Source organism: Chanos chanos, chromosome 7 (genome assembly GCF_902362185.1).
Source record: "Chanos chanos chromosome 7, fChaCha1.1, whole genome shotgun sequence".
Classification (NCBI taxonomy): domain Eukaryota; kingdom Metazoa; phylum Chordata; class Actinopteri; order Gonorynchiformes; family Chanidae; genus Chanos; species Chanos chanos.
Window position 1 is genome coordinate 13,711,139 of NC_044501.1, and position 24,292 is coordinate 13,735,430.

General features: G+C 40.3%; 3 protein-coding genes across 3 annotated transcripts; 2 read left to right on the forward strand and 1 right to left on the reverse strand.

The window, feature by feature from the left end:
* The first annotated feature begins 2,167 nt into the window (after positions 1–2,167).
* tfdp1b (transcription factor Dp-1, b) lies at positions 2,168–6,818 on the forward strand. Its single transcript, XM_030780439.1, has 11 exons — positions 2,168–2,229; positions 2,726–2,825; positions 3,351–3,360; positions 3,997–4,121; positions 4,617–4,782; positions 5,021–5,167; positions 5,297–5,365; positions 5,515–5,666; positions 5,866–6,032; positions 6,216–6,294; positions 6,584–6,818. The coding sequence occupies exons 2-11, from the start codon at positions 2,737–2,739 to the stop codon at positions 6,720–6,722; spliced, it is 1,143 nt and encodes a 380-aa protein (XP_030636299.1). The 5' UTR covers positions 2,168–2,229; positions 2,726–2,736; the 3' UTR covers positions 6,723–6,818.
* A 1,520-nt stretch (positions 6,819–8,338) lies between these two features.
* LOC115817557 (potassium-transporting ATPase subunit beta-like) lies at positions 8,339–10,466 on the reverse strand. Its single transcript, XM_030780880.1, has 7 exons — positions 10,355–10,466; positions 9,507–9,635; positions 9,275–9,388; positions 8,922–9,127; positions 8,774–8,836; positions 8,585–8,677; positions 8,339–8,497 (listed from the first exon to the last, which is right to left on the reverse strand). Exons 1-7 carry the CDS (start codon positions 10,464–10,466, stop codon positions 8,339–8,341), a joined length of 876 nt encoding a protein of 291 aa, XP_030636740.1.
* A 1,279-nt stretch (positions 10,467–11,745) lies between these two features.
* grk1a (G protein-coupled receptor kinase 1 a) lies at positions 11,746–18,276 on the forward strand. Its single transcript, XM_030779957.1, has 7 exons — positions 11,746–12,447; positions 14,105–14,232; positions 14,347–14,504; positions 14,746–14,829; positions 15,442–15,566; positions 17,317–17,518; positions 17,984–18,276. The coding sequence occupies exons 1-7, from the start codon at positions 11,746–11,748 to the stop codon at positions 18,274–18,276; spliced, it is 1,692 nt and encodes a 563-aa protein (XP_030635817.1).
* Positions 18,277–24,292: the final 6,016 nt, after the last annotated feature.

Here is a 24,292-nt window from a genome sequence, read left to right on the forward strand (position 1 = left end):
GACTGTGCAATAGTTCGTTTTATTCAGGAACGTACAGTCTGTTAGGCTTTACTATGTAACTTAATGTAATGTGATTGTATGAGGATTATAATATTTTGTTTTATAGGGAAACCACAGGTTGACACTGAAGGCTTTCTCCAAAGAGCTCATTGTCCCTGCTTCTCAAAACTGGTATCATGGCAAATGATGTAAGTATTGCTAGATGTCTGGCAATCTGGGTGTAGAAAGGATCCCAGTGCATCTGTCCAAAGATGTTTCCATCTGCTGGGTGGAAACTTTATATAATACGTTGCTCTGCTGAATGGTGTTGAAATAACATGGGACAAATGTGAAAGGAATGTGTTGAAAACGTAAGCTGACACAGTGCTTGTAAAGCAGAGCTTAAACTTTGTTTGATGCATGTGTCTGTTTTCACATGTGCCTTCTTTTTGTAAACTGTCTTCACAATTTTTCTTATATGATATTTCAACAAATCAATATTAATTACATTTTGTTGTTTTGGCCTCAGTTTGAAGTCCAGTAAGTAAATCAGTGTGTTACATTTGCTTACAGGCTGAGCAGAAATAGCTGTAAGTTATATCTTAAAAAGTAATAACAGTGTCAGCTAGGTTACCTGCCATGCAGAATAGAACTGTAGTGATAAGAAATAGGTATTTGGTGGGTTTTTTTTTTTTTTTTTTTTTTTTTTTTTCCTTTTTTACCTGTTCGACAGCTATAAATCATTTACCTGGAATCATTCATTTATCTGGGAACTAACTGTTGTCACAGTCACCATAGTTGTCTTTTTGAGGAACAGTATGGGGAAGTAAAGTTTTGGTGAAAAATACAAAAATTAAAATTTAATCCTTTGATAACAAAGCATCTGCGCAGCTGACTAACAGTGAAGTAAGTGTTGTAAGGAGCCCATGTCTCGAAAGGCTGTACTACCCCTTTAAATAAAGCAGAGCACGGGCTTGGGATGAAGAATGTTGAGAAGTTGAATGGAACATTTCTGCCCTGTTATACTTGCACCCAGGATAAACCATGTGCTTGCTTTTGTAATTCATAGAGAATCTTTATTCAAACTCATGTATATCCTGGAAACAAATGCAATTGCTTTTTACTCCGGTCTCACTTTGATGTAGGTTAAGGAAAGCTGCTTCTCCATCTTCTTTTTGGGTCAGCCTTTCTATTCATTTTACCTGCTCCACTGAAAACGAGGTTCTGTCATTTTTCTTCTCCCTACCGTAAGCCAGATGTGATAAAGTTGATGGGTGCATTTTTTGGGGGGGGGGGGGGGGGGGCGGAAAAAAAAGAAAACTGACACATTTTGTTCTCGTGCTGCAGCACAGCCAGTAATACTCAAACTTCCAGTGGTGATGCATTCTGCCCTCACTCTCACTGGGTTTTGGTAGCACGTTCAACACAAATGAGTCGTTAAAACTGCCGTTGTGCTGTGTGGTTGCCATGGTTACCGGGTCGCTATCAAAACAGAGGAAACGAAGGTGCCATTCTGTTACACGTTAAAACGGGATTACGCTTTTAAAGTTGAGGCAAGAATGTTCTGAAACATTGGAGCATTTAGAGCTCAAAAGGAAAAGTCCATGAAAGCAGTTACTACAAAGCCTTAAAATCCCTCTGTGTCACATAAGTGTAGTTTGGCAAATCCTGTGATACTTTGGCAAAGCCAAGTTGTCTGTGTATTATAATGACCGTTTAGCAATGAGGAAGTGCTGTAATACTCTAAGCCTGCTATGTTAAAGACCTTGCACATCATGTGTGAGGTTTAGGGACTGTGGGACAAGCCACATACCTTTTTTTTTTTTTTTTTTTTTTTTTCCTTGTCTAACGGAACCTGGTGCCCAAGGTCTGTGCATGTCATTTAAAAGGGGTGCACTCCCGCTAGTCCTCGGTTTAGGCTTCGCTTCAGCTATGTTCTTGTTCATCTAATCATTGACCCACAGTTGGCTGGAACCAGATCTCATATCATTAGCCAAAGTGGTTTCAGATGCAAGGTCACATTTTCGGGTTACTATGAATGTCAGCAGCACATGATTGAAATAGGATAATTGATTCAATGGCTTTGGAGAGTTACTTGCTCTTGTAGAAATGTACAGTGATCGTGTTGCTGTGGAGATGCATTTGATATGACAATTGTTTTTCCGCTCTTTCCTCTTCCGCAGGCTCCTCTAATTAAAACCAATGGAGAGCTGAAGGTTTTCCTAAACCAGAATCTAAGCCCAGGGAAAGGTGAGCAGCAGCATGAAAACCAAATAGTGAACAGAGAGGAAAACACCCATTGCTGTCATTTTTTTTTTTTTAGTGCATTGCTTACTTGTTGGCCCTGCAGGACAGTTTTTGTGAAAATTTAGTTGAAAAAAAAAAAAAAAAAACTTTTGCCGCATCATGATTGTGATATCTGGGTTGTGCATATGTTGACAGTTATATTATTGAACAGCAGAGGTCGCTGTCCCCATGCACTGAGCCGAGTCTCGTGCGTTCACAAAGTGTCAGCCTGTTGTACAATTTGTCCTGAGTACAGCTCCCTCAACAGCAACAAGGACAACAAATAACAGGCAGAATCAGTTATGTTAACCAAACATGTTCTCTGACATTTTAGGAGGTACGGTCTTTGTGCTTACATGTAAACACAGTCACTGACCAGTCTTGATTACTTGGTTATACTCGTTTAATTAGTCCTAACTTGCTGAAGACGGGCTGAATGATGAACCTCTTGTTTTCTCAGGAGCAGGTGTCATGTCTCTGGTAACTGTGCACCCGTCATCTGTCTCTGGAGTGAAGCAGCTACTGCCCAAAACACTTGTGCCACAGATGGTAACTGAACTGCACCAACATCCCATCTCATACAGATTTGTTTCTCCTTTATCTTAAAAAGTAGGATAATTTTGATACTTTTAACATCTGAAATGTTATCTCATACTAAATGTTAATATCTTGACATTTAAACCACTGTTAGTGTGAGGTGAGAGACTTGAAGTGGGGTCTGTTTTTAATAAGGACTAACATCTTGATGACTTTTGTATTGATTTAACATATATAGTATAATCGGTACAACTGAGTGTCAACATCCGGTCATGAGAGGAGCATGCAAATGAATTTGTAAGAGTGACCAAAGTGAGACAAAAGAATGATCGAAAAAATTTTAGACCGTACTAAGAGATCGCTGGGATCAGAGTGAAGTTAGCCCTTCGAGCTGGCTTTGCTGCATGTTTAGAAAATTGTGCTTCATTGTGAACTGATTGAATGGATGCTCTTTTATGCTACAATGAAGCACAGTTCCCCATATGACAACCAAATGCCGGACAGTTCGAACCAAGAAACGTTAGAATATAATTGTCCAGTTATGACAGAGGGCACATTGTGACTCTCGTTCATTGAGTAGTGTAATCTCTCATATACTTTACACACTTGAAAGCCATCCATCTCACTCTGGTAATAGACATTGGTAGACACATGTGCCAGCCATGTGACACATAAGAACTGGGAGTTCCTTTCCAATGTGGCATGGCTCATCTCACCCTGAGAGGTTTCCCTGGTTCTCTCACCCTCCAGCTGGCTAACTCAGATCTGGAGGTCTCCATGGTGATAAAGCTTTCCATTAACATTGTGTGAGGTGACCTGAGAGTCAGTCTAAGCTGATCACAAACTTTGTGGTCAGCAGGATTACTGCACACATCATCTTTATCATCCTCTTAATGACCCAAGCCTGGGGACAAGCCAGGCTCTCCACGCAGTCAGAGATGCTTCTGAACCACGTCCAGGACCCCACACACACTTATAATGTATTTGGAGCTGCCCGAATCAGCCAGTTCCATCCTTAAATAGTCACTCCTTTCCTTTTTCTGCTACCATCTTACCCCCCCGCCCCCAAATTATTCTGACACCTCTTGTGGTCTGTTCATTAGCATGTTTGTGAAGTGAGTGTGACATTACAGTATCATTATGGAGACTGACCACTGGGTCTAGTAAAGGGTCTCTTTCACCCCCTTCCTGTAGGTCATTGGCACACCTCAGAGGCCCAGTACCTCCAGTGGCAGTGTCCTGTTGTCCAGTCCACACACACCCAGCACCCAGCTGCTCACACAGATCCAGCCGCAGGATTCTTCGCCTTGGTCGACAGGGTGAGTCATCACTCCCTGCTTGGTTGAGTCTAAGGTCAATGCCAGAGAGAGATCCCAGCAGGGCATCCATGACTAGCACAGGTCCACGGTCATCCTTAACCCCTCTCTCTCCACATCAAACAGCTCATTAACTCCATGGGAAATGAAATGACGTACAGATATGGTCAGTCACTACTGTTTGTCTGAAGTCAGTCTGTGTGTGGATAGAGTGGTTGTCTTGATTGGAGAAGCCATAGTGTTCATGGCTGTAGAGTAAACCTTCTTTGCCTGAGTGAGACGACCTCACTGGTAGCGGATTTGATAAAACAGCACAGTGCATGCCAGTGGTCTTTTTGAGAAGTTCACCAGCCATAAGTGAAGAAGACTCAAATATTTTGTCTTTCAACTGTTTTTTTTTTTTTTTTTTTTCCAACTTCAGATTTCTCTAAATTTCAAGCATGCCATTGGAAGTCTGGTATCTTAATTGTAATCTCTCCTGGTTTGCTTTCTGCCCAGGCGGCGTAGCAAAAGAGGAGACAAGAATGGGAAAGGCCTGAGGCATTTCTCCATGAAGGTATGTGAGAAGGTCCAGAAGAAGGGTGTCACCTCTTACAATGAGGTCGCTGATGAGCTGGTGGCAGAGCTCAGCTCAGGAGACAGCGGTGTCTCTCCCAACGACTCGGTGAGCATCACTCTGTCACATGGTCTCGTTTATGTCTCAGTTCAGCAAAGATCAAGTTTTACTTTAGCTCTCTCTTCTTTCTTTCACTCTCTCTCCCTTTTTAAATAAATGGTCCAGTATAATTTGTTGTTTAGTGATTAATTTGACACTGTATAATGTGTGCTTTGATGTGTTCTATCAGCACTGTTGTTTCTCCAGTTATAGTTAAAAGAAATTGACTATTTTTCTCTGATTGTAGCATGGTTATGACCAAAAGAATATCCGAAGGCGTGTTTATGATGCCCTCAACGTCTTAATGGCAATGAATATCATTTCCAAAGATAAAAAAGAGATCAAGTGGATTGGTTTCCCCACGAATTCTGCTCAGGAGTGCCGGGAGCTGGAGGTAAGGGTGTTCTCTCATGTCTGACTCTCTTCATATGTGTGTGTGTGTGTATATATATGTTTGAGTCACTGACTCTGAGGAAGTGTTGGATGAGAGAAACAAGTTCAACTCCCGTTTCATTCACGCAAGGCTGAGCGGCAAAGACGACTTGAGAGAATCAAGCAAAAACAAGCCCAGCTCCAAGAACTTATTCTCCAGGTGAGGTCCCATATTCACTGCGGAATCATCAACAGATAAGCAGCCGTCCAATACTGACCATTCAGATTCCTTAATGTTGTAGTGTATTCAGACTAACATCTCACACATGTGATTGATTATGGAAGCTGTCTTTCTTTGGTCCTTTTTAGCAAATATGTTTTAAGAACCTGGTGAGGAGGAACAGGGAGATGGAGAAGGAAGCTAACAGATCTCCACCAGTTAATTCAGTCATCAACCTTCCCTTCATTATTGTGAACACCAGCAGGAGGACGGTCATTGACTGCAGTATATCCAATGACAAGTAAGACCAACTGACTTGAAATGGAAGAGAAATTCTACACTGTCTGTGGTGCTTTTGTTTATTCTTTGACTCTCTAATTTGTCCCTTTACTGAAACCATTCCAATTGTGATAAACATGTGTTTTCAACATAGATTTTTGTTTAGAAATTTCATTGATTCATTTTACAGTGAACTGTGTCACTTGATTCTCCTTTTACAGATATGAGTACTTGTTTAACTTCGACAACATGTTTGAGATCCATGACGACATTGAGGTTCTGAAACGGATGGGCATGGCATGTGGGCTCGAGTCGGGAAAGTGCTCTCCAGAACAGCTGAAGATTGCCAAGAGCTTGGTGCCTAAAGCTCTGGAACCTTATGTTATGGGTCAGAACCAGCTAACCTCCTGGGCTCTCTGAATACTCTCATTAAACTGTAATATTTGCCCAAACACTTTGCAAGTCGCTTGACTGATAGCATGCTTACAATGATATTGCTATGCCTTACTGTACTAACTCTCTCGTGTCTCAACTCTGGCCTTACTCATTTGACTTTTCCCCCCCTCAACAGAGATGGCACAGGGTCACATCAACAACATCTATTTATCAGCAGGGACATCTGCCAATGGAGGGAACCATCACACGGGCAGGTGAGAGTCTGGTGGTGTTAAGGACTTGGAAAGTTTTAGTACAGAGTAAACGCGTCAACCAGCACTAAACCTGTATAGATCGCTTGGGGTGGGTGGTTTTTTTCAGGGTCCTTTGTAGTGAGACATTCAAATGTACGTAAATCTAATAAGTATATGATAATTGTTGCAGGTTTGTCGTTGTCCTTGCAACTTACTGCTTTCCTGCTTCAGTATATTGTTAGTTTGCTCTAGTGGAGTGTGTGATGTTTGATGCTGGCAGGCGCTAACTCACATTTATGTAACTGCGTAGTGACAGTGGGACCGACGGCACCATGGCGCTCAGCTCGAACGATTCCCACTGCAGCGGCTCCCGTGTGGAAACCCCAGCATCCTACATGGATGACGAGGAAGAGGATGACGACTTCGACGAGAACGACAACGAAGATTAACGCCCGATTGTCCTTTACTTCACCGTGTCGTCTCTCTCTCTCTCTCTCTTCCAGCACAGCCAGTCAAACAGCAAAGTTGTTGTGGGTACTTATATAACCCAGCTGAAGTTGTCTTATTCTCTGAAAATGCCAATGGAGCTCCTGAGGGAAATGCAGCCGTTGACACAACTTTTCTCGGACGGCCCTAAAGCGACCCCCACATCTCTTGAAGGACTGCTTTTGAAAACGTGATATTAAAGCTCACATTCAACCTGTTTTTTTTTTTGTTTTTTTTTATTTACTCCCTTGTTACAAGTCCATACTCTAAGAATGGAAGTCTGCCATGAGGATTCCCTCCTTATATGCATAATGTAAGACTACCAGTGTTTGCTGCTGTCATCTGTAGACTCCAGTGATGCAACCTAGCCCCAGTTTTTCTCTGCTGTGGATTATGCTGCCTAGAGCTTGGTTGCTGTAGAAAGGGCCAAATGTCAGCCACCCAAAGATTGCTGGATGTCTGTAAAATCTACCCATCGAGAAACTCGATGGGCTTTTTTTTTATATATATATATATATATGCTGTCTTATTGGGCAGAATTTTATATATTGATTTTCTTTGTTTTGTTTTGCTTCTTTTGGTTTCATAGGCAGCTATTTTTGGCACTCAAGCAGATTTTTGGACTTATTAGCATAGAGGAGACAAGACTCCACCCAAGAGTCAAGAGACCATGCCACGCGCCCCATGTATTTATTGATAATATATGCAAAGGCTGCAGGAGGAAGTGGATGTCTGTTATGCAATCTGCCCTTTTTGACACTGCACCAGACTCAAGTATATACATTGGATTTTTTTTTTTTTCTTTCATTTGACATTTAAAAAGGAAATTGGATTATATTTTTTCTTCAGAGATTCATGAGGTGCTTTTCTTTACAGTGGAACAAACATGCAGAGTTAATATAATGTTTCAGTGATATGATTTTGAATGGTGAGATGGAGAACGTTTTAAATATATAGTTGTTTTCTTTGCACTCCAGTAACCATGGTGTACAAAAAAAAAAAAAAAAATGGTATTTTTTCCCCAAAAAGGTCTAGTCCTGGCTCATGAAATTAAACAGTTTGAAAGAACAACGAGTCACCGTATTGATTTCTTTATTTCATGTGGAAGATGAAAGATATGAACATATCGAGTGGTAAATGTGTCCCTAATATAGGAGCATGATTCTGACGAATTTTTTTCAATTTCTGTGGGATGAGTTGAAAAGACCTGTTGAGACTTGTTGACTGTTGAGAACATATTTGCTAATTTCACTACACACACAGACACTAAAACCTAAAGCACGTGCTGCTAATACACAAGTAACAGCTGATTTATGTAGCTATTGAAACTAGTAACAAATATCTATGGGAAACCAAAAAAAACATATCTAGACCATTCAACTATGTTTATAATAAAATTATCTGTAAAAACAGAATAATCATTAAAGGCACGATAGAATTATTCTATTTACACATTATTCTGTGGTACTTGCTATACCTGCCTGCCGCTATCCAATTGGAACTCTCAACCACAGTGTGTTTGGCCTGGCCGTTGTGTTGCTTCTTCTATGGTCCAAATGAGAAATCCCTCACGTGCGAGTTAACTCAAAGCTTGGATGTAGAAGACCACTCTACCCGTGTAGGGTTCATGAATGCTCTCATACGCAATGTTGTTTGCCATCACTCTACAATGCATCTTCGCCGTGCGCTGGTTGACCAGGTCAATTTTCACAGCCACCAGAGGGTTGTAGTAAGTCGGCTGAGAAGAGAGAGGGGTTCACTCAAAATGGCTGTTTCAAAGGTGTCATTTGTCAAAATGTGACTTTTATTAGAATATATTGCCTACCTGTGCCTTCCTGCCATAGTAAGGGTAGTAGGAGAGGTCAAAGGTGCCGTTTGTGGGGTAATACTCCATTGATCTCACGTTTTCTTGGCCTTCCTATTTACAAAGGAAACGTGTAAGGCTAAACTTTACATCGTTGTGATCCAACACGTGTGAACATCCATCTCATACACGCTCATTTACCACACTCACCAAGACAGTGCAGTTCACGTAGGGTGCAAGTCCAGTTCCATTATTTGGAAGAAAATTGATAATCTGTGGGCGAAAATGATTGTTATTACTGGTCAATTTGATAGGCACTGAGAAACTTCTGAGAGATGTTGGAATACGGCTTTCATACCCTGTTCATCTTGATGATCACACATGGCTGTGACCCTGAATAGCCAAAGCTTGGGTCGCTAATGCCAGAGCAGTTACCCAGCATGCTTTGCAGGAAAGGGCAAGCATATTTGGTGTGGTTAGGTGCATTATATGTGTTCTGTATGAAGTATTTGCCTGTGGTACAGTTGCAAGGGTTGATTTGTTTCTGCGTGGTGTCATTGTAGGCTGGAAAGGAAAAAGATATCCACTGACGTTCATTCACCAAATTGCCAAAAACCAAATGCAGATTTGACCTAAAAATACTGTACTGGAGAATTACACTTAAAAAAGACAAACTATTTGCATGTCAAATAACAATAGTCAGGGGCTTACGTTTTAGGAAGGTGGTGAGGCACTGGGACATCTTCCCCCAGCTTTGTTTGTTGGACATGTTGTAGGTGATCTGAACCTGCTCGTCTGAGTATGTGTCCGGCCAAACCATTACCCCTGGACAGAGATGGAGAACATCATAAAACAGTCAGGACACTCAGAATATTCATGCAAAGGATTGACCATCATTCTCTGTTTGCACTTTGTTACATTTATGGATTAAGGCCTTGTTTACCTGGCGATTTTAATCGATCTTGATACATCGGTACATAAGGGTCTATAGTGTACATGAGCACATAAATGGCCAGGGAGAAGAGACCCGTCATCACAACGTAGAACGCCACGTAGTACAGACTGATGTAAACTGGAAAAAAAAAGTCATGATTTTAAGAAATGGGAAAATACAGTATTAAAATACAGGCGTCTGCATTAAGTTAGTTTTCATTGACTCACTGTAACAAAGTCTTTGCTTTTCAGCAGCATCCTGGCAAGCATTTTCCAAGTACTGTTTGATGTTTGATATGTGAATGTTTGCAGACATGATATGGATTTATATCAAAAGGAGCTCTCACTGAACATTGTGGAAGGAACAAATTCTTAATGTTGTGTGTGTAAACATCACTCTTATCACTCCGGTCTACACTCAACAAGTTACGGACCCATTATTTCAGTTTATAGTGATAAGGAATGGCACTCCATGTCACAAGGACATCGCAATGTCGTGTCCTTTGTCCTCTCTGTCTACTTCAGGAAAGATTAATACACTTAATGTTATTTGAAGACCATGTATTTCACATTCTGCACAAACCAAACTTCTCACCATGTATTGAATCTGTACAATGTGCCCTGGTAATGCCACAGTTCATCACATATTCTCCAGTTCTCCGTTATTTTGAAAGCATTTTCATTGAGTTGCGATTCACAGTCACACAATTTCAGCAGTCCTGATATATATATATATATATATATATATATATATATATATATATATATATGACTGTAGTGACTGCCTGGATTTTCACGTGTGAGGATCATGAGACAGGAGAGCACATTTTTCCATGCCTCTCGTTTCCACATACTTACCCCATCTCAGCGGCGTTCTGCCCATAAACGTCCCATTCTCCGAGTTCCACACAAAGCGACCGAAGTCTTCACACCTTTGACCACAGGTCCTCTTCTCTTTGAGGGTTGCCATGTTGTACAATAAATCCTCACAGTTGCGATCCCCTCAGATTTTAATATGAAGACGACCACTCTCCTTCTCTCTCTGCCCCTCTACCAACCTTCCTCTGTCTAAAATCTGTACCTTCACTCACACTCTCATACGAGTAGGGACTGTGTGTCTTCTGGTTGCAATTTTATACAGCATGATAAGGGTGTCCTTCAGGTGAACACACAAGGTCGGACCAACCGTGCGCAGGCACTTTCCAACATCTACGTAAGGAAAGGATACTTGAGCATTCATGAGGTAACCTTGAAGGGCTAGCAAAGTCACAAATGCAGAACTTAATTCTGGTGGTGCAAGAATATGACTCCTTCATTATAGACTTTGTCCCAATACACATTAGAAATAAACACTTGTGAAACTAGGTTGAGACATGGAGCTTTCAGGCAACTGGTTTAACAATTATCTTAATTCTTGAGATGTATGTTCATGTTGGTCTTGCTACAATGAGGTAAAGGGGGAGGGGGGGGCATATGTGTTTTTTTGTGGTTGGCATAGAGTACTGTCATATTAGACTTATGAGGGATCATGGAAGTCATCCACTCAGACAAGTACTGTACATGAACACTTCATACAATTAAATAGCTGGCTGAAACCAAGTCTCATCAGTCCTTAGATTATCAGATCTGTTTGCAGGCTGACCAGTTAAACCAGTTAGGCTTCTGTGTAATGGTAGGGTGTTCCAAGTTCAGCAGTAAGGAAAGTCAGCATGACCCTCAATATTTTTCTCTTCTAATTTATGTTTCTCAACCTGATGGGGTGATATCTCAAGGGTTAATAAGGGGAAGGTATTATGGAGTTAGTGGATAAAGGTTTTATGAAAGGTGTTGAGTCAGGTGGATCTGTGTGTGTGAGTGTGTGTGCTGTTGCATTAAGTCTCACAATATGCTGTCAGACCCCAAGACTGAACTGGATTTAGAGAACACTCTGTCTTCGGTTGTGTACGTTTGTCTGCTCAAGGAGTTCAGTTGGACCCCGCACTTTCTCTAGAATCCTGAATCCCGTGGACACTAATCCCCTGTATTTCCTCTTGGGATTTTGGCGTCTGGTCAGCTCCCCTTTCCCAGTGGGGGTTATTTGAGCTTCGTCTCTTTTTCTGTCTATCCTCCGTCCATTCTTTCTCTGTCTCTTCAGAGACGAGCGCTGAGCTCTAATGCTCTCGCTCTGACCTGACCAGCCTGTGTCCTTCCACACCCAGTTTTGTTCTTCATCTGTCTGCTTCCTTCTTCTTCTCCCGCTCCTTGGCGCCATGGATATCGGCGGCCTCACCACAGTGGTAGCCAACTCAGCGTACATCTCAGCCCGTGGTAGCTTTGATGGCTCAGCTAACCCAGCAGCCAACCGGGACAAGAAGTACCATGCTAAGCTCAAGCTCCCTCACATCACTGTGTGTGAGGGCCTGAGGGAGACCCTGGATCTGCAGTTCCAGAGCATCTGTGTGGAGCAGCCCATTGGCAAACGCCTCTTCCAAGAGTTCCTGGAGTCAGCTCCAGAATACAAGGGGCCCTGTCGCCTCTGGAAGGATGTGGAAGAGTACGACACTGCCGAGGACAAGGATCGCATCCAGAAGGCTTCCAAGATTATTCAACGTTACATGGAGCCCTCAGCCAAGTATTTCTGCCCCTTCCTCCCTGAAAATGGCATCACCAAAGTGAAGGAGCGACACCAGGATGCTACCGATGATCTGTTCACCGAGACCCTAGCCTGCGTTCTGGATTTCCTTAAGGAGGTACCCTTCACTTTCTACCTGGAATCCATGTACCTCAAACGGTTCCTCCAGTGGAAATGGCTGGAGATGCAGCCCATGAGTGAGGACTGGTTCCTGGATTTCCGTGTGCTGGGCAAGGGTGGCTTCGGAGAGGTATCTGCCTGTCAGATGAAAGCCACAGGCAAGCTCTATGCATGTAAAAAGCTCAACAAGAAGAGACTGAAGAAAAGGAAAGGCTATGAGGTGAGACTGACGGGGCTGACGGGTAACGTGATTTAAAAAAAAAAAAAAATTGAAACCAATGAAATGAAAAGAATGATGGAATCCCTAGGTTGTGACATGGAGCTTTCAGGCAACTGGTTTAACAATTATCTTAATTCTTGAGGTGTATGTTCATGTTGGTCTTGCTCCAATGAGGGCTATCACCCCACAAAAATCAACTGAATAAAGCCATCTATCTAGCACTACAGCCGGTTTATGCAAGAAACAGTTTGTCATTGAATTGTCCTTTGTTGTCAGACTCACATGTATCGTTTATAATAACTCCCTCATGAATATGGGGTATTCCAGCAGAATTTCATTATTCTAACTACTATTACCGATATTACAACGGTAAAGTAAAAAGGTCAATCACCAGGTAGTCTTATAAAAGCTTCTCACCTTCAGTTGAATGTCATGTCTGCTGAGATTACAATAGCTTAGTTACATAACGTAAACTGAAATGGATTTGAATGTGGTCTAATATCCTGTTACCTAACTGTTACCAATAGGACAAATTTAAATTTCCTTTTGTTATGACTGGTTATATTTGTTCTCCAGTATTCAGTATGGACTGTTGCCAAAAGACATATAGTATGGTTTCAGTGTAGAATCAATCTTACAGAAACAACATTCAGCAAAGAGATGGGTGTAAAAATATGTGCCAAGACACTGAGGGAAAAGGTTTTAAGTGTAATAAGATTAAATGTAGTGGACTTTCTACAGTGGTCTCCTCATAGTATGACCATTTACTAAAGCTAAAGAAAGCACTAAACATTAGCAGGTACATTAGCAAAACTCAGCTACATAACCAGTGATGTATAATGTAAAGATAATATTTAGTTGAATTCATGGTTTTACCTTTGCTAAAACAACCAACCAACCAACCAACCAAACAAACAACTCTCTAAAAGTTAATTGTAACAATATCCACAGAGTGGTCTGGAGTTTTGACAGTACTGTAGCCTAATGATGAGAGAGTTAGCGCATGGTATTAATCACACTGAAGCATTAGTGCTGTGCCTACTGAGCTCATTATGAAGTGCCAACTCCAACACTGTTAAATATGGAACAGATTTACCCTCTAGCACATCCATGATTATGGCACAAGGATTGGACATAGATGATCAGAGGGACTCACCAACTGTTTATGAAATTAGCACCATACAGTCAAAATTTGTCTGTTAACATCCTCTGTTCATTCACATCAGTGGTTCCAAATGGACACTTATTCGGTCAATAACAATACATTTAATATAAACAGTATTATTCTTTTTATAGTCTTAAATATGTGGTAGCCCCAGTTTTAGCCAACTAAAACAAAATGTGCATTTGTGAATGCAATTGCTTCTGCTTCATATTTCATCATGTGATAGAAAAGCGTAAGGCAATAACAATGTTTGTCATTCACTTTCATGTGTGTTGTGTATATGAATACGAAATCTGATAGAGAGATAGAGAAATCAGTGTGTCATGTGCATGTTTTTATGTTTCAGCATAATACAAAACATCCATATGAGGCTACAACCAATCTAGGCAACGGATGAGATGAATGTGTAGTGTACCTAGATATTATTGTTTTTGTTTGAAGCGTTGAATAACTTCAGACCTGCTTAAAGAATCTCTCTCCCTCCCTCTGCAGGGTGCTATGGTGGAGAAGAGGATTCTGGCCAGGGTTCATAGTAGGTTCATAGTGTCACTGGCTTATGCCTTCCAGACCAAGACAGAACTTTGCCTGGTCATGACCATTATGAATGGAGGGGACCTAAGGTTAAGACCTTTCTTTTTCACTGTTGATTTTAGTCCCTTGGACAGACATTGCTCTTGGTACTGTAATTTGAAGATCTAGGAGTTACAAAGTCATTGTGTTCAATCCCTTCTTAGGTATCACATCTATAATGTAGATGAGAACAACCCTGGGTTTGATGAGCCGCGGGCTTGCTACTATGCTGCCCAAATCATCCAGGGTATGGAACACCTTCACCAGAACAGAATCATCTACAGAGACCTGAAACCAGAGAATGTTCTACTGGACAATGAGGGTTAGCGCACGCGCGCACACACACACGCACACACGCACACTTTCTCACAGACCTGTATTAATATGAAAACTCACATGTCTGTTATCACAAACAAAGCCTGCATACACAGTGTAAACTTCAGATACAAGATACAAACTCTCAGCTCACAAACATCACGAACGCACGGGTTGAAAACAGAGGTTGTCCTTTGATATATATATCTTTGACGTTTGTTTGACATTTCTCTGATGTTTGCTCTAAGGTAACGTGCGTATCTCTGACCTTGGATTAGCCGTGGAGTTAGCAGACGGTCAGGAGAAAACCAAGGGTTATGCTGGGACTCCAGGTACACGCTTGAACTCACGTTAAACCATTTAGTCACTGAATTTACATCCATGTTTAATGGTAGAAGAGGTTTTCATATATACTGATATTTACAGAAGGGGTTGCCGTAACCAGTATATGAAGAGGTTTCTCCGAGCATAAAGTTGATTACTTTTATGTTAATATTAGTCAGATTATTGTTACACAGACCACTGGGTCTACTATAGTGCTGCAATAAAATTGTGAATTGTGTAAGAAATTAATAAATATAAAAGCTAATCTACATGTTAAATCAAAGATAAAAAGATAATTAGCTGAAAATCTGACTAGCGGATGTCATGTTGCTTTGGTCTACGTGTAATCACTTCGGCTCATGCTGGGTTTTTTTTTGGGGGGGGTTTGTGCCATAATTGTTGGAGAGGGGTCAGCAGTTACATAGTGACAGCCAAAGAATGAATTTATGACCTTATGAACAAGCTACAGCAAACTTAAGTGTAGCCCACTAAACAGAATTTTAAAATTCATTTAGAATTTAAAACAACAGACGTAAAAATACATTTATGTCCCTTCAGAATAGCAATTTAAAAACATTATTATAAAAGACAGTTTTTGGACTTGTGCCCTTTGCCCTCAGGGTTCATGGCCCCAGAGTTGCTGAGAGGGGAGGAGTATGACTACTCCGTGGATTACTTTACACTTGGAGTCACTCTCTATGAATTCATCGCTGCCAAAGGCCCCTTCAGGACTCGAGGAGAGAAGGTGACGTGACCCTAATCTGTCGTTCAACACGTCTTTCCTTATTTATCCTGTGACATTGTCACCCCTTCTCTTTCTTCCGCTGTCACTTTTTTTTTTTTTTTTTCATTTTACATCTCATTCTCGTCCCCTGTCTCCCTTCATCCTCACCTGACTTCATTGCCGTTCCTGTCTACGCTTTTTCTTCTTCCCTCATAAATTTTAATGTTCTACCCTTGTACCTACTATTTATTGTTCTACAGTCACCAGGTACTACAGGTGTAATGTGTCGTTAACCTTCAGCCGGGGCAGGTGGCAGATAATGTAGGAATGCTCACTCTGTTCTCAACAGTGACATTGCCCTGTAACTACGTGTGAGAAGTACCCCACCTAGCAACAGCAGTATGAATAGCACATCCCATCTTAATGGTATTATTGTAATACCCAACCTCAAGGCTGCTTGTGTACAGGATATTCTCTCAGAGATCCTGCTGCTGTATGAAGCTCTATTAAAGATAATCAGACTTGCTACTCCATGCAAGGAAGACAGCTTTGTCCATGACGTATACACCTTATCAACAGACCTTTTCTGCCACATTGTGGCCACCTATGGGAAAAGCAGGCACGCATGTATTACTAACTTTACAATAACATTTTAGTTCTGAAACCATAATGCTATAATACTAACATTACCTAACCCATCAACTTCAGAGAGTAAAGGTTATGTACCATGTGTTTGCAGTGGAATACTTCAATGTACTTTCAGTTTCGATTTCAGTTTCAATTTTATTTGTATCACGCTTTTTACAATGGACATTGTCACATAGCACCTTTACAGGACATCAGTCCTGATACCCCCAGTGAGCAAGCCCAGGGTGACATCGGCAAGGAAAAACACCTTTAAGATGAGATAGGAAGGAATGTTGAGAGGAACCAAAACTCAACAGGGGGAGCCCATCCTCCTCTGACTGGCCTGGGGTGGTTGGATTAATTGACAGAATTACATAAAAGCAATATGAAGCAAAAAGTGTCTATGGAAGTAAGTGTCATCAAATACTAGAAATGTTAGAAAATTGCTGATACTATAATTGGAGCGATTAATTAGAATAACTGATAATTTACTGCATAAACGATAACAGAAAACAAAAAATCTGCGAAAGTCTGCGTCTTTAAAATATGAAAATGTTAATAAGTCGCTAATACAAAAAAAAAAAAAAAAACCAGACAGAGAGACTGACAGACAGAGAAGAGGAGCAGCCTGCAAATGATCATGCCTGGCTGAAGTCACAGTTGTCTTCAGTTAAGCAGACAGGGAGGGATAAACAGGACCACGGCTGGCAGGGATCACAGTTGTGCCCCGCAGAACTTGCAGACGTGGATGAGCTGGACTGGATTAGGCTTGGTCTCAGAGAGGATCCACCCTGTAAGAGAAAAAAAGAGAAAAAGAGGAGGGCAGTCACGATTTTGTGAGGGAAGGGGAATTGGATGTACCATCTGCACACTTAACTAAGTACAATACGGGACCCTGGCAGGTCTTGCTCGTAAGGCATAACTAAAAGAGGGTGGCACAGGCATGAGGGCTCCCTAAGATGTTGGCACCCGATCAAAACACATTGAACTAACAGGAGACATCGCACGTGATGGAAGGACGACAGCACTGACAGTGTAGTTCACTAAAAAAACTCAGTGTGTACTCTAGTCAGGCAACCGAAGCTGTGTTGACGTAAGCAGACGTTGTGCCATAGCAACCGTGGACTATCTTTCACCTTTTCAGGTGGAGAACAAAGAGGTGAAGAAACGCATCCTTAACGAGCCGGTGACGTACACAGAGAAGTTCAGTGAGAACGCCAAGTCCGTATGTGAGGGCTTGCTGGCTAAAGAGGTAGACAAAAGGCTGGGCTTCAAGAATGGATCATGTGATGAGATTCGTGCTCATCCCTTTTTCAGTGGCATCAACTGGAGGAAACTGGATGCTGGTATGCTGGCATACTATTTCAGCCTTGATTCAGTGATGAGCGTCTTAAGCAAAGGCTTGAGGTCAATTCATTTTTAAATGAGTCTTCTCAGAAAATCAGCTGAAATTCAGTTTATGAATTTAAAAAAAACAGATTTATTTAAATAGAATTTTTTTGTGTGCTCGCTGAACTCGGGTAGTTAAAACTGATTTTATATCAACAAACCGTATCACAGAAACATTCTCAAAATGCAGTTTCAAGTCATTGGCAATGCCTCAACTCAGGCACAGTTTTGTTTTCTGAGTGTGCTTTTTTGAGTCTAGCTGCTCATATATAAACAAAAGTCTGTACGGACGAGCAAAATGCATTGGCAGAGTTTTACAAACTCCTTTTCTTAGACAGATATGTCAGTTGGTCAGTCTTTCAACGGTGAATTGTCTCCCACTGTCTAGAAACAAACACAAGTCTTGTTCTCTTATCCTGTAGGAATCCTGCCACCTCCTTTCATACCAGACTCCAAAACAGTTTATGCCAAGGACCTGGACGACGTGGGTGCTTTCTCAACAGTGAAGGGTGTAAACCTAGAGGATAATGACAAAGATTTCTTTGATGAGTTTGCCTCGGGCAACATCTCCATACCTTGGCAGGAGGAGATGATTGAGACGGGCATCTACGGTGAGCTTAATGTGTGGGGTCCCGGGGGCACGGTGCCCAATGACCTTCGCCGTGAGTCCATTTTGGAGCAGCCACCCAAGTCCTCTACCTGCACCGTGTCATAATCATCACCATGGAGATGGAACTGTTTTTTGGGTTTTTTTCCCTGTTCCTTACTGCACATTGGCTGAACCACTGTCTCTCAAAGATGATCGTAGATGCTGGATGAGTTAAGTTCCATTGCGCTACAAAGACTTAATAAAGTTTAAAAAAGTAATGACAGGAAAAGTAAAGCAACAGCATGAGTGTGCGAATATTTATGTCAGTGATCATTTACCCTTTCAATACAAAGGCTGCTGCAAAGGCAAATTTTGCAGTATTCAGGCTGTGAACCTCCAACAATCTGGTATGCATTATTACCAGGAACATGCTTTCTTACTGAACTTTCTTATCCAAGAGACTTTTTCATATTTCTCAAGATTGCACATCCAAGATGCTTCACGGAAGAATTCTTTACATTTTTGATTTTGTCTTGTTTTATGGTGGTCTTTGCTGAGGTGCTAAAGTAGAGCTTGATTATATTTATAATGTATAATTATAATGAGCTTATACGAGCTTATGTACACATATAATATAACTTACAATGAGCTGCTTGCTGGTGAAGAGATTACACCTCAAATGTACGACTGTGTGGAGCCTCTGATTAAATTTTGTGTCTGAGTATGTGATGTGTTTGTGTATGTGCATGTGTGAGTTTGTGTGAATATCAGTAATGATTTTCATGCGACTCTTTTGTTCATGAGAATTTATTTATTATCACTTAATCAACTGTAAATTAGATATTAATTTTAGCTTGACTGCTATGCCTTGTCATTTGACACTAGGCTCTTACACAGAGGAGCATTGCAATATTTTAAGTTTAGTCATTTTGAGATTGATATTTCCAAGATGAGTAAGTTGAAACACTGGGTGCATATCCATCTCTTTTTATCTGCTACCTTACTGAGGGCATGTATGAAAGGCTTCTATTCATATAACACATGTAAAAGGTCTGTAGTTGATGCAAAGAAACATAAATATCAAATAACTTTTTTTGAATTCTGTATAGATGTCATGTTGTGAAATAAACCAAAATAAATATTAATAAATATTTTGCCAGAAAATCGCTTTTCTCGTTGTCTTGCTCTTTGATATTTGTAAGTCATCGGTTCCCTGTAGATAAGTAGCTACGTAAAATAACCAATATGTGGGAGCCTTATGTCTACCTAAACCTAAGCATTAGTTTGAGAACAGAGGTTTTAGGACAGGGTTTATGAAATAACTGATGTCAGATCAGCATATCAGGGAAGCTTCCACTGTATAGTTGCAGAGTTGGAAAACGTTTGCATTCATTGCATTTAAAAGAGATCTATATTTGGTCAGATGCCTGACAACACATACATGTGCTCTTCTCACTTTAAAACTTAAATGACGTGCCAAATTGGCTGACGACCTCCACTTGAGAAATCTGCATGCGCAGATGTTGATAAACAAGAAATCAGGAACAGAGGTATAACAGGTTTACCTCGGCATTCAGTCACTGCAATCAAGGTGAACTCCAAGGAAAAAGTTGGAGGAGAACTTGTGGTTGTACGTGTAACGCTCAACTGGATGTTTGCCTGGTATTTTCACATTGCTCCGGTTTCACTGCAGTCAGCCCACTTTTGATTTGACTCTTAAATTATTTGATATCCTGTAACCACACAGTGGCAGCCTTTGCCCAAAAAGCACGTTTCTGAGCATGCTGGACTTAAGTCTTTGACCTACCAGACTGATGCAGGGGTAGTAAATGACAGGGAATTGAAAGACCGAAAAGAGAACAGATTTCCATAAAATGTTTAAGGTCATATATGTCTTACATAAATGTTATACGGTCACTAGTGTGCCTGTAGTTCAAACCGTATTGTGTGTGGCGTACCTTTTCATTGACACTCTTTCTAGTGCGTTCCCGTGTTGCACGGGGTACGGTTTTTAAATGAATGTCCCCTTTTTTTACTCTTTCTTTTTTTTTAACACTGGAACTTATGTCAGAAGGGTTTAATGCTGCACGGCACATCCACTGAGCTAAGACGGGGAACATCAGTACCTACGCGTTACTTGTATGAACTATCACAAGAGGATAATATAAATGAATGTCAGTTGAGAAATAAAGAAATACCTACCAAAAATGTTTGTTTTTACATTTTTTTCAACTTCTTGATGTAAGTAAACTGTTAAACAAAGAACCTGGACAACATAAGGAACATAACTAAATTCCATTTGTATATAATTTCATGGTATACTGTGAATAAATGAATGTTCATGTGTGTCTGTATGTATATTTTATGCTTTTATAATACTACAGAGTGTGGTATAATGACAAAAATGTTCTTTCATACCAGTGGGGGACTATCATGAAAATGTCTTCTCAGTATTAATTACTTTGTTTGGGAACCAACTGATACTCAAATAGTGTAGTTCAGTATATAACTGTTGAAAAATAAGAAAGTATCAGAATCATGTACTCTCAGCAGAAGATTCAGGTCTTCATATTCAGTTATCATAGACAAATCACCTTCTAACAGATGAGAAGTATTAAATTTGTTCTCTCCATACTTGACTGCCTCACACAAGGAAACAAAAATCTATGTTTTAAAGACCAATGAGGAATCAGCACAAGGGGTCGACAGCAACCTTAAATGGATGAGAAACAAGGAGGTATTCACACTTCACTCCCAGTGTCTCTTCTCAGACTCCAGACAGGTGTAATGAGTAGACACACACAGTGTCACTGACATCGTCTCAGGTATCCTGTGATTACGATTACAGAAGGCTTGTGCTCCTCTGCAATTTTACAAAGTACACCATCATTGTTATGGTGGACTTAATAAAATTGTTTTGTTAAGGGTAATGTGAAGAATGTTAAAGTTAATGTGAGGAAAGGTGATAATGGCAATATAACAGAGAAAAGTATTCAAAACTTTAAGTAAATTTCACGAAAATGTCCATGAGTGATGATAATAAATAAATAAAACCCAAAAAAAGGAGAGAAACATGTTGTCAGTTTATTTCCCTTTATTCAGCATTATCGCTCTATAAAAGCTTTGTTTTCTTGGCAGCTTCTTGGCACCTGGCTCAGGTAAACCTGCAGCATGATGGTCATGGCCTCACCCACCTGGACATACACAAACACCAAACACCAAACAAACACCCAACACTAAACAAGATGCTTCAAAATGTTTCAGGTTATGTAGCTATGGCTGTACAACCTCATAACGTTAACAAAAGTTGTTGACATTCATTTTTAGCAAGCCTACGTTGCGTATACAGACGAGTTCATTAAACAGCTGCTAACCGAAACTATACGGGAGCACTCGAGGTTAGAAGAAGAGTAGTGCCATCACTGGTCTATTGCAGTTAGCTAGCGAGCTAGCGTATAAAGTTGGCATAAAGTGTGTGATCGATTAATTGAAAAATTTCGATATGTCAGTGAGGTCAAAGCGCTACCTCTCAGACTAGACCTTTCAGTGTCAGTGTGGTTCCAAAAATACGAACTGGTACAGAGATCACTATGGACACAGCGTCAGCACCATATTATGGACAGCGCCTGCAAACCAACTCTAATATCATACAGTTGAATGTACATGCTGATGTGAATGCAGAGAGATTGTCGGTATAATTAGTTAGATATTTATTCATGCTAGATATGAAACCAACATTATAATGTATTACATATGGAAGTGTGCTTCTTGAAGATACAGGTAATCTATTGTCTGACCATATTTCAGTTGATGAAACAACTGACTGAAAAAGACGTTTAAGAACATGTCAGTTCTGCTTTTAGCCTGTGAAGCCTTATCAAGCATTTTAGTTCTTTTTTTCTGTGAGGGATATTGAGGATACATATCTTTTAAGTGTTATATAGCAGTAAAAAGCTGGTATTTGTAAACTTTCCAAGTAGTTCTGGGAAAACCACATCATACAAATTTTCTGCTAAGTAAGTCATATAATAAACATGTCAGAACAGCACAAGGTCAACATAATAATCACATGATAAACACAAGATACAAACTGCAATATTTATCTTGACTGGCGACTTTTTCAGCACTTAATTTAATTATACAAATCTGGTATGACATTGTTATGTAATTTCTTACCTGTTCAGTGTTGGAACACATTTTAACTGCTTTTCAGGAACATGTCCATGGTGAAACATTGGAGATTAATGAAAACTTAATAGATGATGTGCCTGGTCTTCGAGTAAATGCACACAACTAAGTTTTAAAGTGTCAGTTTTAAAATGTCATGTTAATGGAAAGAGCTGCGTCATGGGTTAAACAGGGGTCACATTGCCTCTTTTCTGCCTTTCTCTCATCAACAAGTGTCATTCTCTCTCATTTTGATTTGATCATATAGCATGAGCCCATATATGGTGGAAAGTGATGAAGACTCGATGTAAGACAGTAGAGTCTTTAAAGTCGGTGTTATTAAGTTTGATCAGGCTCTCTCTCTCTCTCTCTCTCTCTTTCTCTCTCTCTCTCTCTCCCCCCTCTCTCTCTCCCACACACACACACACACACACACACACACGCACACATGAATGGGCAAGGCCACTCTAGGCTGATTCTTTTGGTTTTGACCCTACACACCTGCACATATCTGTTAAACTATTATATATTAAGAAACCCAAAAGTGCGAGGGACAGAAAACTCTTTCCTTTCATTTTTTTTCATTTCAGTCTGATGTTACATCAGAACCCAACCCATGAAACAATGAACAATGAAAAAGATGGAATGGGTGATAGATAAACAAACAAACAAATAAATAAATAAGGCTTTCAGTTCCCTCACTGTCAATTTTCTATGTGTTTCAGAGCAACATATTTGACAATCAGGACATGAACAGAGAGTCCATCTGTCCTGGTGCATCAGCCAACAGAGAACAACTCTTCTATCTTCTGCTGCCATTTATCCTGTGTCACATTATTAGTAGAAATGGTCTGGAGGATTTGGTCGACCTTACAAATATGATTATACCTGGCTGTGCTCCAACCTCAAAGCATTTCCTTGCCATGTCATTCTTCAGTTTGACAAAAGTATAAGAGATTCATCACTGCCATAAAGCTTGTCTTGCATATATCACTAAAGTTTTAAGACCTTGTTGCAGCAATGGTAATGTCAACTTGAGTGATAACATCAGTGGTGGAAACTATTTCTTTGTAATGCCGTTCAGTGTTTATTAAACAGTCTATTTGAATGTGATTCTACCACAGTCAAACTAATCAGGAATCTGATGTCTGCAGTGGTAAAATGTACAAATGGACAGTTAAACATTTACTCCAAAACTAAGGCAATATATCCCTTTCATTTAACTGATTCTGTAGAAATGTGAGGCCCATTATGGGTTAATTCGGCTTTTGTTTATGAGGGTAATATTTGCGTTTTGCTTGATCTGTTTAATGGCACAGAGTGCCAGTCTCAACACAAATTTGTAAGTGCTTTTTAACAATAAAATATTGATTTATTCCATGATGCCACAGACTCTGCTCTGAGTCTTTTTACAAAACTAGTTAACAAATGATCAGGTGCGTCCATACTACACTTTATTATACTAAACATTGTCGTTACTATAGTAAACACTGTATTATACTGTAGTATTTTTTCATGTAAAGAAATACATGAGCAAACAAATGAAAACCTTAAGATTTGTGGAATCCCTTTATATTCTATTGTGCACTCAAATGTTACTGCATGGTTTCAAGTATGAGAAAAAAAGATTAAGCGTAAGCGTAATTTTTGTATGTTCTATATTGATAAATAATCATGCAATAATAAATGCAGATTAGAATAATCACATAAAAGTCCAGCACATTACTTTCAGCAATATATGTTTGTGTGTTAACACCACATTTTATTATGAGAATGAAACGGAGTGAAACAGGCTAGCCTGGATATGATCGAGTTCATTACGAAAAAGATCTCGGAGTCAGAACTAACCGATGTGTCGTATCGTGTACAAATACCTGTACAAAATCAAATCGCAAATTCCGAGAAATATTAGGCGTTTTCCCCAATGTAATTACTTATCAAAGTTTGCCAGGAGTGACCTCTTCCGTCAAGAAGA

Bases quoted from the DNA above. Each gene is read 5' to 3' on its own strand.
- tfdp1b (XM_030780439.1), top strand. From the start codon at position 2,737: ATGTCTCTGGTAACTGTGCACCCGTCATCTGTCTCTGGAGTGAAGCAG. The intron at 4,783-5,020 runs GTGAGCATCACT...CTCTGATTGTAG, and splicing joins GTGTCTCTCCCAACGACTCG to CATGGTTATGACCAAAAGAA. The intron at 5,168-5,296 runs GTAAGGGTGTTC...CATTCACGCAAG, and splicing joins AGGAGTGCCGGGAGCTGGAG to GCTGAGCGGCAAAGACGACT.
- LOC115817557 (XM_030780880.1), bottom strand. From the start codon at position 10,466: ATGGCAACCCTCAAAGAGAAGAGGACCTGTGGTCAAAGGTGTGAAGAC. The intron at 9,636-10,354 runs GTAAGTATGTGG...TTTTTTTTCCAG, and splicing joins CAGAACGCCGCTGAGATGGG to TTTACATCAGTCTGTACTAC. The intron at 8,678-8,773 runs GTGAGTGTGGTA...CTTTGTAAATAG, and splicing joins ACGTGAACTGCACTGTCTTG to GAAGGCCAAGAAAACGTGAG.
- grk1a (XM_030779957.1), top strand. From the start codon at position 11,746: ATGGATATCGGCGGCCTCACCACAGTGGTAGCCAACTCAGCGTACATC. The intron at 14,830-15,441 runs GTACACGCTTGA...CTTTGCCCTCAG, and splicing joins GGGTTATGCTGGGACTCCAG to GGTTCATGGCCCCAGAGTTG. The intron at 17,519-17,983 runs GTATGCTGGCAT...CTTATCCTGTAG, and splicing joins CTGGAGGAAACTGGATGCTG to GAATCCTGCCACCTCCTTTC.